The sequence below is a fragment of the Pelodiscus sinensis genome, chromosome 10 (genome assembly GCF_052426305.1).
Source record: "Pelodiscus sinensis isolate ZL-2025 chromosome 10, ASM5242630v1, whole genome shotgun sequence".
Lineage (NCBI taxonomy): Eukaryota > Metazoa > Chordata > Testudines > Trionychidae > Pelodiscus > Pelodiscus sinensis.
Window position 1 is genome coordinate 51,933,529 of NC_143061.1, and position 17,764 is coordinate 51,951,292.

The 17,764-nt window shown below is 44.3% G+C and overlaps 1 protein-coding gene across 2 annotated transcripts in view; it reads left to right on the forward strand.

Annotated features, from left to right (window-relative positions):
• STAG1 (STAG1 cohesin complex component) overlaps positions 1–17,764 on the forward strand; it is a 296,109-nt gene that overhangs the window by 81,207 nt on the left and 197,138 nt on the right. For both annotated transcript variants that reach the window (XM_089780890.1, XM_089780891.1), the window contains exon 5: positions 13,675–13,839. In XM_089780890.1, coding sequence (XP_089637016.1) covers positions 13,675–13,839 — 165 coding nt within the window. The remainder of the gene's footprint in view (positions 1–13,674; positions 13,840–17,764) is intronic.

Below are 17,764 nucleotides of genomic sequence, written 5' to 3' on the forward strand. Positions count from 1 at the left end.
TATTAATTTCATTTAGTGACCCCTAGTTCTTATATTATGGGAATAAGTAAAGAACTTTTTCTTATTTACTTTTTCCATACCACTCATGGTTTTATAGACCTTTATCATATCCCCCCTTAGTCTTCTCTTTTCTAAGCTGAAAAGTCCCAGTCTTTTTAATCTCTCTTCATATGGGACCCATTCCAAACCCCTAATCATTTTTGTTGCCCTTTTCTGAACCTTTCCTAATCCCAATACATTTTTTGGGGGATGACGTGACCACATCTGTGCACAGTATTCAAGATGTGGGCGTACCATGGTTTTATATAGAAGCAATAAGATATTTTCTGTCTTATTCTCTATCACTTTTTTAATGACTCCTAACATTCTATTTGCTTTTTTCACTGCCTCACCCACACTGAGTGGATGTTTTTAGAGAACTATCCACAGTGACTCCTAGATCTCTCTTGAGTAGTTGTAGCCAAATTAGTTCCCATCATATTCTATATATAGTTGGGATTATTTTTTCCAATGTGCATTACTTTTCATTTATCAACATGAAATTTCATTTGCCATTTTGTTGCCTAATCACTTAGTTTGGTGGCATCTTTTTGAAGCTCTTCACAGTCATATATAATTGTAGAGGTTATATTCTATCAAACAGTGCTGTGTAGGTAGTGGCCATCATAAGTATTACTATTAAGTCTGATTCTGTAATAGGAATTACGCAATGTATGAGATTTTTTTGTGAGAATTGTGCATCGTTTTTGTGATCTTCATTTTAATAATTTTGTCTTTCCCTGTTTTTTCCTTTTAAATTATCTGAAGTACGTGAATGGAATATGTTATAAAAAAAATCATAGACGTTTATAGAACATATCTGCTGTTGTAGATGAACAAGATAATCTCAGAGGAGGAAACCTTTTTCTATGCAGCCTGAGCAGAACCTTATTTCTAGTTGGAATTTCCTAATATCTGTTTCTAGCCATTGGGCTGTCTTATGCTTCTGCCTGATACATTAGAATGCTCTAATAAGTACCTTCTCTTCATCTAAGTTTTTGTGAACCATGATCGAATTGCTTCTCGATGTTTTTTTCTGATAAACAAAATATACTGTGCTCCTTAAGTCTCTCATTGTAAGGCATGTTTTCCACATTTGTGTCATTAGCCATCCTGTACGTTAAAGCCTATGGCAATATTGTATTTTTGGAAAGTCATCCTCAAAGTATGGATCATGACCCAGTACTGCGTCGCAGAAAGACAGTCACTGGGTGGTCTTGCAGTAGGGTGAGAAGATGACCGGGAGGTGGTATGACCAGCTTCCTGCCTGTTCTGGCATCGCAGGCTATGCTGTGCCCTGGAAGCAGTCAACAGGAGGTCCAGCTCCTGCACCACCAGACAGAGTCTGCACCTCTTGTACCCTACCTCCATGCCCCAGCACAGAGTCTTTGCCCACATATTGAACCCCTCTGCCCTACCCTCCCCAGCCTGCACCCGAAACCCCTCATCTCTGGACCCACACCAGAAACCCCCTCTTGCACAAGACCTGTTGTTCCTCTTTTTTTTTTTTTTTTTTTTTTTTTTTTAAAGGAAGAATGGCTCTTGCGGAAGAGGGGGGTTTTGTGCAAAAGCAGCTGCTAATTAATTATGCAAACAAAGCATAGCAGTATTCAACTCCGTGCTTCATTTGCATAAGCTTTTGCAGAAGAAGGCTACAGTGTAGATGTAGCCTCAGAGAGCAGTTGCAGAACTGCCTTACTTCCATGTGCTTCAAATGCAGAATGCTGCATATTCTTTAACCTCTCTGTTCATGTGGTACCTGAAAATAGTTCTCCAGTAGCAATTAAAAGGACTCCTCTTGTGAGAAGGTGGTTGTTGTGGTGGTGGGGATGCTAAGCCCGCTTGTCCAAGGTTTAGGGATCAAGCTGGAAAAAAAAAAGTTCATGTCTGCCCCCTCGTGATACCCTTTGTTCAGCTGACCTTAGAGAAGTCTTCCTCTGTACTCATTGACTCCTTCCAATCAATATTTTCTCCAGTTTTCTCTCTAAAATCAGTGTTTACAAATCAACCATGCCATTCAGCCTCTTACCTGCACTTCAGATGTTTCTGTAATTGACAAACATCCTAGTATTGACTCTCACATAGGAGGGAATAGTATCTTTCACTACCAGTTAAGCTTTGTCCATAAAATAAGTAGTCTAGTACAAACCTAGGATAACTCATGCTCATAGTTAACTTTCAATGTAACTTTTTATGCCACATGAAAATGCTAATCACATTATTATTTTGTGAAAAAAGCCTCAGACTTATATAGTAGACACAATATGCCAGTTTTTCAATACTCCATAGTCTTGACATGGAGCTGCTTTTAGTTAACTGAATTGATAGTTTAATATGTGCTTTTTCTGTGTATGCTCTCTCATTAGAAATGGGATTTCTTTCCATCTCTCAGGCCACATCTACACTATGAGATGAGATCGAATCTATTTTGGTCAATTCTGGTCACCCAATTTTGCCAAATCAAAGGTCTGTCCCCACATTGTGGGGAAGAATTTAATGTAGTTCACATTAGCACATCTCCATTAGGGAGCCTGTAGTTGACTGAAGAATGATGCACTGTGGGTAAATATCCTATAGTGCCTGCACCACTTTGCACAATGGGTTATGATACCTGTGCATGCTGAGACCAAAACTGCAGTGGATGGTGGTTCTTCGAGTTGTCCTCATGGGAGCTTCGCCTTTAGGTGTATCAGCTCTGCTGTGCCTTTGATCAGAGATTTGTGACAGCAGTGCTTGCAGTCAGCTGTGCACGTGGTGTATGACGTCTGAAACAGCTACTCTGCATGCGCAGCTGACTGTCTTCTCAATTCCTTCACAACCATCGCCAGCTTCGGTCGCAGCTCAGCAGTCACTCTTTTACCTCACTGAGAAGTTACATAGTTTATAGGTAGACAGTTGTTACTATAGAATTTGTTTTAATAGTTAATAGTTATTATTAGTCTGTCTTACCCTCCATTGCGATAGGTTTTTTTAAAAAAAATTCTCTTCACCTAGGATAGTAGATTAGAAGTAGTTTAGAGAATTAAATATCAATGTCAACCTCAGCAATATCAACACCTGCTGAAACCTTGCTTTCCCTGGAATGTGCCTGGCTTTTCCTGTTTGAAATGATGCATGAGCTGCAGGCTGTCCATTTCTATTTCTGATGGACACAAACAGTGTGTCTTTAGTTGGGGTGAGGAGTATACCACAGAACAGTGCCCTCACTGCAAAAAAACTTACATCCCGAACAAGAAAAGCCAGAGAGCTACAATTAAAAATGATTCAAATGGAGAAAAAGGCTTGGCCGGCTTCAGACCCGGAACAAATCACCCTGCCCAGGCAGATGTCCCTTGGGACAGTATCGGAGAAAGGGGGCTTCCACTTGATTGAGCTCAAAGGACCAGGAAAAAGCTCAGGAACAAAAATAGAGGTCCTTTTCCTCCCCAGGAATGGATTCTCCTTTGAGGAAGGTTCCCCTCCACAGAGTACTGTCCCTGTACCCTCAATACAAAAAGGGTCGGACAAGCAGTCTGGCAATGATAAAAGCTGCGACTCCAAGCAATAAAGCTCGTGCCTTATCAAAGACACCAGCAGCGGTGAAATGCAAAGCCTCTATGCTGGCATCGATCAAAATGCTGTTGGCACTGGCTGCAGCACCATTCCACCCATGGCAGCAGTGTCGCCACCAGTGAAACACTTGGTGCCAATGACCAGAGTCGCCAAACTGCGGCAAGCCCTGCTTGCCAGCCGCGCTGTCCGGCGATCTGCGCATGCGCAGATCGCCCAAACCCAGCTCTTCTGGGTTACAATCTACTCGCCACGGGCGAGTAGATTGTATTATTTGTCGAGCCCTGCCGATGACGCACAAAAAGTTGGCACCAAAATAAACATCACTGCAGACGCTGCGAGCCCTGCTGGTTTCCATACTGCCCCCTCCTCTGCTGATACTGCAATTTATAGCTGTGGCGGAGTTCTCTATTCGGTACTGGGAATACCCTTGTTTGGCACTGATGGTACCCTGAACACATCCAGGTATAACTTCTCACCCACCCCAGCCACATCAGTGGTCCCAATATTTAGCATTTAGACACACTTACCGACACACTCCTCACCCAAGCCTAATAAAAAATACAACAATGGCAACCACTGCAGTGGCTCCCATCACCTATCCCACCCAATTGGCCATCTTGGGACCCACGGGCAGCATATGGAATACAGCAGATGCAGCAGTCACAACTGCCATTTCCAGGGTCATAATCACACGCACCAACAGTACAGTCTCCAGATCAATACAGTTCAGATGCAGAAGAGAAGGACATGGATATTACATACAAGGAACAGACACCTTGCTCGCCTCTATCCACGCACGTCTCATCATCGTCCCCTGACGATACAATCATGCCCCACCACCGATCTCTGGGGATGATTTTAGATTGTTCCAAGAACTTTTAAAGAGAGTTGCGGACACTGGAGATTTCCTTGTCAGCTGTGCCAAAGTCACAACATAAACTGATGAACATATTACATGCATCTCCACATACGAAATTAGCTATCCCCATGAATGAGGCTCTCATGTATCCTGTCAAAAATATCTGGCAGATGCCTGTCACAATATCTCTGACCTGCAAGAAGTCAGATAGAAAATGCTATCTTGCCCCTAAAGGAGCAGACGTCCTATTTTCCCACCCAGCCCCAAATTCCCTCTTGGTAGAGGCTGTAAATCAAAGAGGGAAATGACAATTTATCCAAACCATCCCCTACGACATGGACTGGCAGAGACTAGACTCGATTAGGAGAAAAGCATATTCATCTGCAAGTCTCCAGCTCACAATAGCCAATTACTTGGCACTACTAGCAAAATACGCACTCCATATTTTTGATTAATTAGCATCTTTTATTGAATGCCTCCCAGATAATAAAAGGGATCACTTAAAGTCAAGTGTTAATGAAGGGGTGCTAATTTCTAGTACTGCTTTACAGGCCCCACTGGATTCCGCAGACACGGCAGCCAAATCCTTAGTCTCTGCAGTGGTGATGAGGCTTCAGCTCTCGAGAGAAGTCCAAGCAATAGTCGAAGACTTGCCATTCAAGAGTACCAAGGTTTTGCTGAATTCACAAATGGCTCTTTACACACTCTAAAGGACTCAGGGGCCACATTAAAGACTCTTGACATCCACGTACCTGTCACAAAAATAAAACAGGGCATGTCATTCACACAGAGGTACAGACCCAAATCCTTTAACCAGCAACCAATAGATGTCGACTATGCCAAAACAGGTGCAGACAGGCCTCCAAGCAGTCAACATGCCAACAACCATCAACATCCCGACAAGCATTTTTAAGTCCTGGTTGAGGGTCTGATGACCTCAAAATTTCCACGGCAGCAATTCAAACACTCCACAACATTTGACCGCAGACTACCTGTATTCTATGCAGCCTGATGTACCATCACCACCGATAGATGGGTGCTAGAAATCATAAAAGCTGGTTACTGCATCCCGTTTTTTATCACCCCCCCCCCTTCTCCTTCCCCTTCCTATCCCGATTGCCTGTCCCTCTTCACGGACCCCTCTCATGGACATGTCCTCATACAAGAGGCGGAACACCTCCTAGGACTTGGTGCCATAGAAGAGGTACCAAAGGAGCAAAGAGGCAAGGGTTTCTACTCCCATTAGTTCCTCACCACCAATAAGTTGGGAGGATGGAAGCCACAATATTAGACTTCTGCAAACTCAGTCACTTTGTACGTTACCAATGATTCAAGATAGTAACCCTCGCCACAATTATTCTTGCCTTGGAAAAGGGATCGTGATTGTCTACTCTCAACCTCCAGGATGCCCATTTTCATATATCAACACACCCATTGCACAGATGCTTTCTTCATTTCATAATAAAAGACAAACTCTTCCAGTACACAGTGCTACCATTTAGACTCTCAACAGCCCAATGAGTGTTCTCAAAGATTTGGCAGTAATAGCTGCATACTTATGCAAAATGGGGATCACAATATTCCCATACGTAGACTGTCTAATAATGGGCACCACAGGGTGAGACACAGAACAAGCTGTCTCAACTACCAGAGCGCTATTCCAAAGCCTTGGACTCCAGATAAACATAGCAAAGTGTACACTGACCCCAACGCAGACATTAGAATGTATAGGGGCATATTTAGATTGCAGAAAGGCTTCTTTTCTGGAGCACAGCTTTTCAGCAATCTAGGAGTTCATATCAACAGCGCAGACCAGTCTGATCATAATGGCCCAGCACTGCCTACATATATTAGGGCACATGGCGGTGGCCACGTTTGTGGTGCCTCCGGCCCGCCTATACATGATGAAGCCTCTCCAGGCATGGCTATGCACAGTGTACTGGCCACACATCCATCATATGAGCAACTTACCATGCCGGCCAAGATAAGAACCTCACTTACATGGTGGACTCTGCACAACAATGTATGTGTAGGGGTCCTCTTCCAATAAACCCCACTATCAGTAATGATTACTACAGATACTTCACTACTGTGCTAAGGTGCACACCTGGACCATTGAGTGTTATAGGCTCAATGGACTCAGGACGAGACAAGGCAGTACATCAACCTACTCGAACTCAGGGCAGTACAAAGTGCCTGTGCATGCTTTCTACAGCTGATCCAGAACAGTCCAAATTCTTACTGACAGTATCACTAGAATGTATTGTATCAACCAACAGGGAGGAGGCAGGTCATATCAACTGTGCTGAGAGGTGGGTCTGCTTATGAGAATGGTGAATCCCACAGAACATACACCTGGTCACAACTTACCTCCCTGGAAAGGACAAGGTACTTGTGGACAATCTAAGCCAGTGGTTTCTAGTGTTTTTAAGCATGAGATCACTTTTGGAATTTTAAGTTCAATCCAAGATCTACCTCAAATACCCTTGCCCCACCTCCTTCCCACCTCTTCTCCAAGGCCCAACCCCTGCTCACTCCATCTTCCCTCTCTTTCCCACCCACACTCACTTTCATCAAGCTGGGGTAGAGGTTTGGGATGCAGGCTTGAGGGATCTGGAGTGTGAGAGGAGGCCCTGAGCTGATCTTGGTGCAGGCAGTTGGGATGTAGGAGGGGGTTCTAGGTTCAGACTGTGGGAGGGCGTTTGGATGCAGGGGTGCTCGGGGTTGACAACGGCTTGGGGTGCAGGAGAAGGTTCATGACTGGGGTAGGAGTTTGGGATGTGGGCTCCTGCTGGTGGCTCCTCTTCGGTGATACAGTGGGGCTAAGGCAGGGTCACCCCGGCCCTGGCCCACTCCCAAAAGTAGCCAGAAAACTCCATCCCAAGTCCTGTTGTTCCCCCTCTCTGCTCTGTGGAGAAAGGATACAGAGTGGAAGAGTGGGTCCCCTGACATCAGCCTCCCTCTCCCACCCTGCACAGAAAGCAGGAGGCTCCCAGGTGGAGGGGCAGCTCCAAGGCAAAGGGCAGGAGATGAGCAGCAGTGGAGGGAAGGGGCAGCTGAAGTACAGGCACTTGATAGTCTCTTGGCCAAACCAGTCAGGATCACCAGTCAGAGGCTCTAAGATCTACCAGTACATCCCGATCTGCTGGCTGGTGACCACTAATCTAAGCAGACAACTCCTACAAAATCACGAATGGGAAATTCATCAATGCTGACTCTAACTCTTCAAGAAGTGGGGGTTTTCAACAGTGGACCTGTTTGCTACATTTCCCATGCAAATGCTCATTGCCCGTATTATTTCTCCAGAGCGGGCATAGGCCCTTACTCCCTAGACTATGCCTTCACTATACAGAAGAAGGCACTTCTGTCCTACACATTTCTCCCGTTCTCACTAATACAATGGGTGATCCTCAAGATCAAACAGGACAGGGCCAGAGTAATCCTTATAGCCCTCAACTGGCCCAGCGAAACATGGGATCCATACCTCTTATAGATGAGCATCCGACCACTGCATCACTTCCCACCAGTTCTATCTCTCCTGACACAGCGCAACAGTCATAGAATCATAGAATAATAGGACTGGAAGGGACCTTGAGAGGTCGAGTCCAGCCCCTCGCCCTCAAGGCAGGACCAAGCTCCGTCTACACCATCCCTGACAGATGTCTATCTAACCTGTTCTTAAATATCTCCAGAGAGGGAGATTCCACCACCTCCCTTGGCAATTTATTCCAATATTTGACCACCCTGACAGTTAGGAATTTTTTCCTAATGTCCAATCTAAACCTCCCCTGCTGCACTTTAAGCCCATTACTCCTTGTCCTGTCCTCAGAAACCAAGAGGAACAAATTTTCTCCTTCCTCCTTGTGACACCCTTTTAGATATTTGAAAACCGCTATCATGTCCCCCCTTAATCTTCTTTTTTCCAAACTAAACAAGCCCAGTTCATGAAGCCTGGCTTCATAGGTCATGTTCTCTAAACCTTTAATCATTCTTGTCGCTCTTCTCTGTACCCTTTCCAATTTCTCCACATCTTTCTTGAAATGTGGTGCCCAGAACTGGACACAGTACTCCAGGTGAGGCCTAACTAGTGCAGAGTAGAGCGGCAGAATGACTTCACGAGTTTTGCTTACAACACACCTGTTGATACAACCTAGAATCATATTTGCTTTTTTTGCAACAGCATCACACTGTTGACTCATATTCAACTTGTGGTCCACTATGACCCCTAGATCCCTTTCCGCCATGCTCCTTCCTAGACAGTCGCTTCCCATCTTGTATGTATGGAACTGATTGTTCCTTCCTAAGTGGAGCACTTTGCATTTCTCTTTATTAAACTTCATCCTGTTTACCTCTGACCATTTCTCTAACTTGCTAAGGTCATTTTGAATTATGTCCCTATCCTCCAAAGAAGTTGCAACCCCACCCAGTTTGGTATCATCTGCAAACTTAATAAGAGTACTCTCTATCCCAATATCTACATCATTGATGAAGATATTGAACAGTACGGGTCCCAAAACAGACCCTTGCGGAACTCCACTTGTTATCCCTTTCCAGCAGGATTTAGAACCGTTAACAGGATTTAGAACCGATAGACTATGGCTATCCAGCCAATTATGCACCCACCTTATCGTGGCCCTATCTAAGTTATATTTGCCTAGTTTATCAATAAGAATATCATGCGAGACCGTATCAAATGCCTTACTAAAGTCTAGGTATATGACATCCACCGCTTCTCCCTTATCCACAAGGCTCGTTATCCTATCAAAGAAAGCTATCAGATTAGTTTGGCATGACTTGTTCTTCACAAACCCATGCTGGCTATTCCCTATCACTTTATTACCTTCCAAGTGTTTGCATATGATTTCCTTAATTACCTGCTCCATTATCTTCCCTGGGACAGACGTTAAACTGACCGGTCTGTAGTTTCCTGGGCTGTTCTTATTCCCCTTTTTATAGATGGGCACAATATTTGCCCTTTTCCAGTCTTCTGGAATCTCCCCTGTCTGCCATGATTTTTCAAAGATCATAGCTAAAGGCTCAGATACCTCCTCTATCAGCTCCTTGAGTATCCTGGGATGCATTTCATCAGGACCTGGTGACTTGCTGACATCTAACTTTCCTAAGTGATTTTTAACTTGTTCTTTGTGTATCCTATCTTCTAAACTTACCCTCTCTCTGCTTGTATTCACTACGTTAGGCACACCTCCAGACTTCTCGGTGAAGACCAAAACAAAGAAGTCATTGAGCATCTCCGCCATTTCCAAGTTCCCTGTTACTGCTTCTCCCTCCTCACTAAGCAGTGGGCCTACCCTGTCCTTGGTCTTCCTCTTGCTTTTAATGTATTTATAAAAGGTCTTCTTGTTTCCCTTTATGCCTGTAGCTAGTTTGATCTCATTTTGTGCCTTTTCCTTTCTAATCTTGCCCCTGCATTCCCAGATACACCATCCCAATATTCAGACATTGCATCTCCAAGCGTGGATGTTAGCTGGCTGAACACCATGAAGATGACTTTCCCAGAACCAGTGTAGCTCATCCTCACAAATTCCAGAAGACCTACAACAGGCATGTCAAACTTGAAGCCTATTGAGGGCAGCACAAACAAAAACTGATAGCTTTCAGGGTCACCAAAGAAAATGTACTTCTATGGGAAAGTCTTAATTATGTATTATTATAAATTATGTTTTAAGTATATTTTATAATATTTTTTCAGGTCTTGTTTGAATATAATACAATAATTTGATGTGTAAAATTGTTATTTGCATCCATGAACACTTTGAGTTTAAGGTGCTTCAGCTCCTCCTGCTCTAACCCAATGCCCTCTCTCTACCACAGAGCTAGGCACCCCCAGCCCCCCCCCCCCCGCTCTAACCTAATTCCTGGGTCCAGAATCCTCCATCGCCATGCACTTCTTCCTCCAGGCGCTGGGGCGTATACACAGAGCGGCAGGCCATGAGGATGCGCTTTCCAAGGTTCCCACCTTCTAATATTACTGTTGCTTCATAATCACGTAAAGGTGGAGCATCCATGGGAATACTTCTTGAAGAAGAAGGTGCGGTAACTGGAGTTCTTAGAGGTGGTTGTCTCCATGAGTGCTCCACTACCCATCCTTCTTCCCTTCTGCTTTGGAGTTACATACATCTGGGTCAGAGAAGGAACTGAGGAGGCGGTCAGCTGTGCATGCAGAATAGCTGCTTCAGATCTTGTGTGCCGACACATCGCAAGCACAGCCGACCATGGGCACTGCTGTCACAAGTCTCCAATCAGAGGCTCAATGGCACTGATGCACCTAAAGGTAGAGCACCCATGGGGACAACCATTTCAAAGAACTCCAGTTACTGCACCTGGTGAGTAACCTTCCCTTGTGGGTTCGTGTTGTCAGCGTCCCATAATGCATTTGTGTAGTCCCTTCCCACTTGCTTGAGATGAATGTGCCTTTTTTTGGCTCTGGTTTCCCACGTAAACGCCATATCAGCGTGAACATTGAGCCCATTTTGCATCAAACGATTGTGATGTTTCTGTCTACTTGTATGTGCCTAATGGTTCAGTATGTTGAGAGCGTATGCATGTCACTCCATTAGGAAGAGGATGAGGACAAATTTTGGGATCCCATGGACTTACTGTTCATGCAAGTCCTTGTGCTGATGGAAACGCAGCCGGCATTTGATCCTCTGGACAGAGAGGGATGCCAGCTCTGGTCCTGTGAGAAAGCACAGACTGGTGGGACCACATAGTGCTATAGGTCTGGGATGATCAGCAGTGGCTGCAAAACTTCCGAAAGCACAAGGCCACGTTCTTGGAGCCTTTGTGAATGTCTTTCCCGTTGCCCTGAAGTGCAAGACTATCAGAATGACATGTGCTCTGACCGTGGAGAAGTGTATGACAGTTGCCTCTTATGGAAGCTTGCAATGCCAGACAACTACTGGTCAGTTGGGAATCAGTTTAGAGTGGGGAAATCTGCAGTGGGGGCTGTTACACAAGTAGCCAAGGCAATCAATACCATTCTGCTATGGAGGGTTGTGCCTCTGGGAAATGTAGATACCATAGTGGATGACTTTGCTGTGATGGGCTTTCCTATCTGTGGTGGGGTGATAGACTGAATGCACATTCCCATCTTGGCCCCCGACCACCTTGCCAAGGAGTACATAAACCGCAGGGGGTGCTTCTCCATGGTGCTGCAGGTAGCTGGTGGATCACAAGGGCCATTAATCAACATCAATGTGGGATGGTCGGGAAAGGTGCAGGATGCATTCACCTTTAGAAACTCCTGCCTCTTGAGAGAGTTGTATACTGGAACTTTCTTCCCTGATTGGAAAATCAGAATCTGAGAAGTGGAAATGCTCTTAGTGATCCTAGGTGACCCAACCTACCCCTTGCTTCCTTGGTTCATGAAGCCGTTCACGGGCAGCCTAGACTGCAGTAAGAAGCAGTTCAATTGCAGGCTGAGTGAGTGCAGAATGGTGACTGAATGCCCTTTTGGGTGTTTAAAGGGAATGTTTAAGAGTCTCCTGACTAGGTTGGACCTCAGTAAATGCAACATTCCCTTTTTGGTAGTAGCCAGTTGTGTGCTCCATAATCTTTGTGAGAGCAAGGGGGGAAATTTGTTTGTCAGGTTGGGGTGCTGAGGCAAAGTGCCTAGCCAGAGAGTTTGAGCAGCCAGACACCAGGACAATAAGGAGAGCACAGCAGGAGGTAGTGCAAATCAGAGAGGCTTTGTAAGAGTTTTTTGAATGGTCAGTTTTGAGACTCATGGAAGTTGGTCTCAACTAGGTACATACAGTGTGTTTGCTTGTAATACCCCATGCCCACCCTGCAGTACAAGCAGTAAAGAGACTGTTCAGAAAACATGTGTTTTTATTTAGCGAAGACAGCAAGGAAAGAAAAGAAGTCCCGGGTGGGACCCCAAAGGAGGGGGAGGGGACTTAGAAACACGAGGAGGACAGCATTTTGCCTCCCAAGGCCCTGGAGATTGCATGTGAGGCTGCCCTTGAGGTTTCCCCTCCCCATGAGACTGCCCTTGGGGACCCTTGGAGTGGAGGCTATGGAACTGGCGGAGGGGGAGAAGTTATTTTGCATTGGTTGGAAAGGATCCTGCAGTGTGTTTTTCTCCAGGGACGCCGCAAGGAGCTCCATCACAGCCATCAGGGAGGCAAAGATATTGTCCTGTTGCCTTGCTTGCAGCTCCCCGCACATTCTCCTCTCCTGCCATTCTGCCTTTCTATCCTGGCACTCAGCCCACATCTCTTCCAGGAGTGTGTTCCTCCACTCCATTTGCTCCTTAAACGTATCTTGCTTTGTCTGTTTTTGACTTGTGCAGATTTGCAGGCAAACAGCTGGTGGAGCCAGGAGTGTGCAAAACAGTTTTGCTGTTTAAATGGGAAGTGATAAGAAAACGACAGCGACCTGTGTACAGTGATGGCACCCCAAGATTAACTCTTTATATAAGGAGCTAATCTGGAACAAAATGACTAATGTACATGCAAAAACTGATCTCCCAGCTGTGTGGCTCACGTAGAACATACACAAGGGAGAACTATAGATATTGTATTTAAAATAAGATTTCTTTAGTTTTAATGTAACATGCAGGGGCGGCCTGTCCATATCGGCGAACTAGGTGGTTGTCTAGGGTGCCAAATTAAATGGTGTGCCAAATGGTGGCGCAATATCATTGAGGGATTTGGAGGTGGAGGCGCCGATTGCATGGTTCGCCTAAGAAGCCAGTTGCTGGCAGCTAGTCTAGGGTCACCCCTGGTAACGTGGGTTCATAGGTAGAACTCTTGTTGACTTCAGGGGGCCAGGATTTCAACCACAGATTTAGTGTCAAGAAAAGACCATTGTCATCAATTGTAATAATTGTGTCCTGAAGTAAATATGATATAGTAGTTCTGTAAATAAGGTGCACGAGTTATTGTGTAAGTACGTACATGGCAGGTTTGTTATTTCTGCATTGACCATAATTTCTAATCTTGATGTTTGTGCGTAATTGCAAGACATGGCATTATTTTCTGTATTTATTATATTGGTTAAGACACGTGTTATGGAAATATGTTCTGCTAGTTCTTTGGTACTAGGAGTTCATACTTCTCTACGTGACATGTAAAATGCATACCAAGCACTTACCCCAGCAATTGTTGATTGATATGTATAAATGGTTTAAAGATATTTTGAATTAATTCATTCAAATGTTAACTATACCCAATTTTCATTATGTTGTTCCCTTTATCCAGTCTGCCAATAAGAAACCTCGAAAGTCTCCAGGAGACAAGAGTCGTTCTGAACCTGGAACTAGAGGAATAGGTCGTGGAAGAGCAAATGGTCATCCTCAACAGAATGGAGAAGGGGACCCTGTCACTTTGTTTGAGGTGGTGAAACTGGGGAAAAGTGCGATGCAGGTAAAATAACGAATGTGCTGGCTGTTCATTTTTGTTACAGCTTGATTACTTAATACTGTCAGACTGTAACAAACACATTTTGTAAACCTTGTATTGTGGTGGCTATATTTTAGATAATCTGTATCAGATTGATGGAATTTCAGAATATTATGTCGAGATTCCTTCCCCCCCCCCCCCCAATCTTAAATGTTGAAATGAAGAAAGAAAAGTGGAATGTGTTCAAGAAGGAGACTATATGTGGAATAACCAGAGTGCTGGAAGAAATCTTGAGCTTTAGTTAATTTACTCACTATTTTGTTTTAAAATGGAGAAACAAGTGAGTACTAAAATTAGGGAATATATTAAAGCAGCTTTTCATGAAGTTTATCGTGTATTAAGTTTAGCAAGGAAGAAAAGATGTGAGATTTTTAAATGCAGCAGGTAAACTTTTAAACAGTACTGGAGTGACTTAGAGCCCAAGTCCTTTTTTCAGTTAATTCTAGAGAAAAGAAGTCATGTCCTTCACCTCCAGGATTATAAACTTCTGGCTAGTAAAATAATTTCAGTAGAACAACTAATCAGTTATTTTTTGTCAAGGTCCAAGTTTCTTGGTCGTTTCAGACTCAAGAAAATAATGAAATAATCATAACAATTAGGCTGTGAATGTGTCATGGAGGTCACAGAAGTCATGGATTCCATGGCTTTCTGGAACTTCCATGACTTCTGCAGCAGCCAGTGCAGTTGGCCCAGAGGCTGCCTGTTGCTTTTATATGTATAAGCATCTCTTCGGGAAATTTGGGCTAAGCCACATAGGTGCTTTTGAAAATTGTATCTTAAATGACTTAGGCTAAGTCCCAATTTCAAAAGCTGCCTAATGAACTTAAGAATCCAAGTCTTATTGACTTTTAGCAGCACTTTGACTCCTAAGTGCTTAAGTCAGTTTTGAAAATGAGACTGTCTGAAGACTCAGAAACCCTTTGGAACTTTTACCAACCAGACATTAATCCAAGAAAGGACTCAGTTGTGCATTAATGTAGGGAACGCACATTAATCCTTAAGAAAGGAGTAATCCTTAAGAAGATCAGAATTCTAAAGTCTCTTATATTTTGTGAATTTGAGGATGTTAAATTTATCCTTTTTATCTAGTAGGTGAAGACAGAACAAATCTTATAAGAGAACTATGGAATGCTTTCTGGTGTGTTTTCTTCATTTTGGTTTACTTCATCAGAGCTTTCGCTTTTGTTTTTCAACAAATGTTCAGTTTTGTTTTGGCAGGATCCCAAAGGATTGTTTGAAATATTAATTTTCAGTTTTATTATGAAGGAACAGATAAATCATCTGTGTTGGATGTTTATCTGAGAGCTATTGATATAAATCGAAGCCAGAGAAAAGGTAGAAATGACTGCTTTGCTGCTGGAGACTTTATTTTTTGAGTGCCTTTGTCAGTTGCTTAGAAAGTAGTTGTATTCCTTCTTTTCTAAATGGGACATGTATAGCAAGATATATATGTGGTGAAACAGACTCCAACTGTACAGTCTGTTCTTGGAGAATTTCTAAGGAGAAATTTGTGTGTGTGTGTGTGTGCGTGTGTGTGTGTTGTGAACTTTTGATTCAATTCAGAAGGATTTAATCAAGATATGGGGCGGTGGAGCCTTTATCGCTGAAGGTGCTAAAAGCTTTCTGAATTGTATCCTTCCTGTTTTAGCAATCCTTCCACTGACTTTGATCTTTATCTACTCAGGTTTAGCACCCTTTCTCCTGATACTTTATGTATAGAGGTAGGGGGGTGGGCGACAGAGCATCTTTCTCTTCCCCTTCCCCCCCTCCTTCCCTTCTATTTATTTCGAGTTTCTTATCCTCTAGTCATAATTCTGGTCATCTGAAGAAGTGGGCTGTGCCCATGAAAGCTCATGATACCATCTACATGTCTTGTTAGTCTATAAAGTGCTACCAGACCATTTGCTTGCTGTTTTTTTTCTGTAACAGACTAACTCAGCTACCCCCTGAAGCTCCTGAAGAAGGAATTGAGTTAGGGGAAGTGGTAGTTTTACTTATTTATTGTGAAATAAGCATGCTAAGCTTGTTGGAAGAGGGGGTGTTTAGAGGGCGGAGTCCTGGGTGCACAAAGCAAGTAGTAGTGTATGTGAGGTCACTCTAATGTAGGGGTGGGCAATAATTTTTGGAGAGGGGCCACTCCAAGGATGTTGGTAAGTGGTCACGGGCTGCACATTTCAATTACCTAAATGGAGGGGGTGTGGAGTCCGGGGTGGAGTTTGGCTGCAGGAGGGAGCTACAGGTAGGTTCTGAGGCTTGGGGAGCAAGAGTGAGTATGGGGTCTGAGAGGGAGTTACGATGCAGGAGGGGAGTCTGACACATCAGGGTGTTGGGGTGCAGGATCTGGGAAGCTCTGGTCCAAGAGGAGGTTTTGATTTGGGTCAGAGGGTTGGGATGCGAAAGGGTATGCAAAGTGCAGGTTCTGACCCTTGTTAGGAGGTGCTTACCAAAGGCAGTTCCTGGGGCGCACAGGCAGAAAGGCTACCTGAATGCCATGATGGCCCTATGCCACTCAAAGGAGCTACCGGGGGCAGATGTGTCACTGTGAGACCCTTGGTGGGAGGAGGGCACTAGGTTTCTGTGTGCTGCCTGGGCCCATATGCTCCACCCCTGCAACTGTGAGGATGGTGCTGAGGGTGGAGACCTGCTGCCTTTGTCCTCACAAGGGGCACGCAGAGACGTGCTTGCTAGGGACAGCCGGCCACTTCTGGGAGTGGTGTTGCTAGGACTGCATCAGGCAGGCAGCCTGCCAGAGCTCCCTGCTATGGCACAGGACTACTAGCGGCTCAGAGAGTCATGGAGGGCTGGCCACCATTTTCAGAAATACCCAAGTCCCATTTTCAGTAGTAGCTAGGCATTTAGCTAGGTGAAATTTTTGCCTCTGTCAACACTAAAGAATGACATTACTGACAATGGGTGTTACCATAGATTAGGGATGTAAAAGCCTGGTTAATCAGTTAAATGGTTAAACATTAAGTTAATCAACATAGTGGGATCTCATAGCTCCAGGTTCTCTCTCTCCCCCTCTCCCCCCAGCCTATGGGGCTCCTGCTCTGCCCGCTTCTAGCCCCCATGCTGAGGCTGGGGTTGCCACTGGCTCCTGGCTCCCTGCCCCTGAATTAGTGCTGGAGCTGGCTACGCTGGCTGCCAGGTCCCAGCCCCTGTGCTGGGGCTGGCTGCTTGGGGAGCCAGTTAATGGCTACTTGATAAGCACCACCCAATAAGGGTGATGCTTACTGGTTAATTGGTTGCCTGTTCACATCCCTGCTACACTCAAATGTGGCTTAACACTTATTTAATTGCACAGGTAGACAGAGAAAAACCACATTCACCAGTGTTTCAGAAAACAAGGTTAAAAACTGGTGAGATGTGGATATATATGCCTTTTCTCCCTTTTCATTCCTTCCCCATACTGAGTTGTAGAGATTGTTGTAGCTGTGGTGGTCCCTGGATATTAGGGAGAGAAGGAAGGTAATGTAGTACATTTTATTGGACCACTTATGTTGGTGGGGGAGACAAGCTTTCAAGCTTAGACTTGAAGAGCTCTATCTAAATTTGAAGGCTTGTCTTTCACCAACAGAAATTGGTTCAATAAAAAATATTACTTAGGGCACTAAAAGTATATACATGTGCACTGTTACATTTTTAATAGTGTGAGCTGTAATATCTCTCTGTAATGGAAACTTAATCTTTTTCATTATAACATAGTCTTTGAAATTACAAAACAACTTAACTTCATGTAGTTTAATTTTCAGGCCTTTCTTCTGTTGCCATTTGCCCTCAGGAGACTTCTGTGCTCCTACATTTTTCTGACATTGTGTTTGCCAATTCATGAAGCTCAACAGAACTTACTTGACATTCATTGCAGACTCTCCTTGTTTCCTGACCTGTG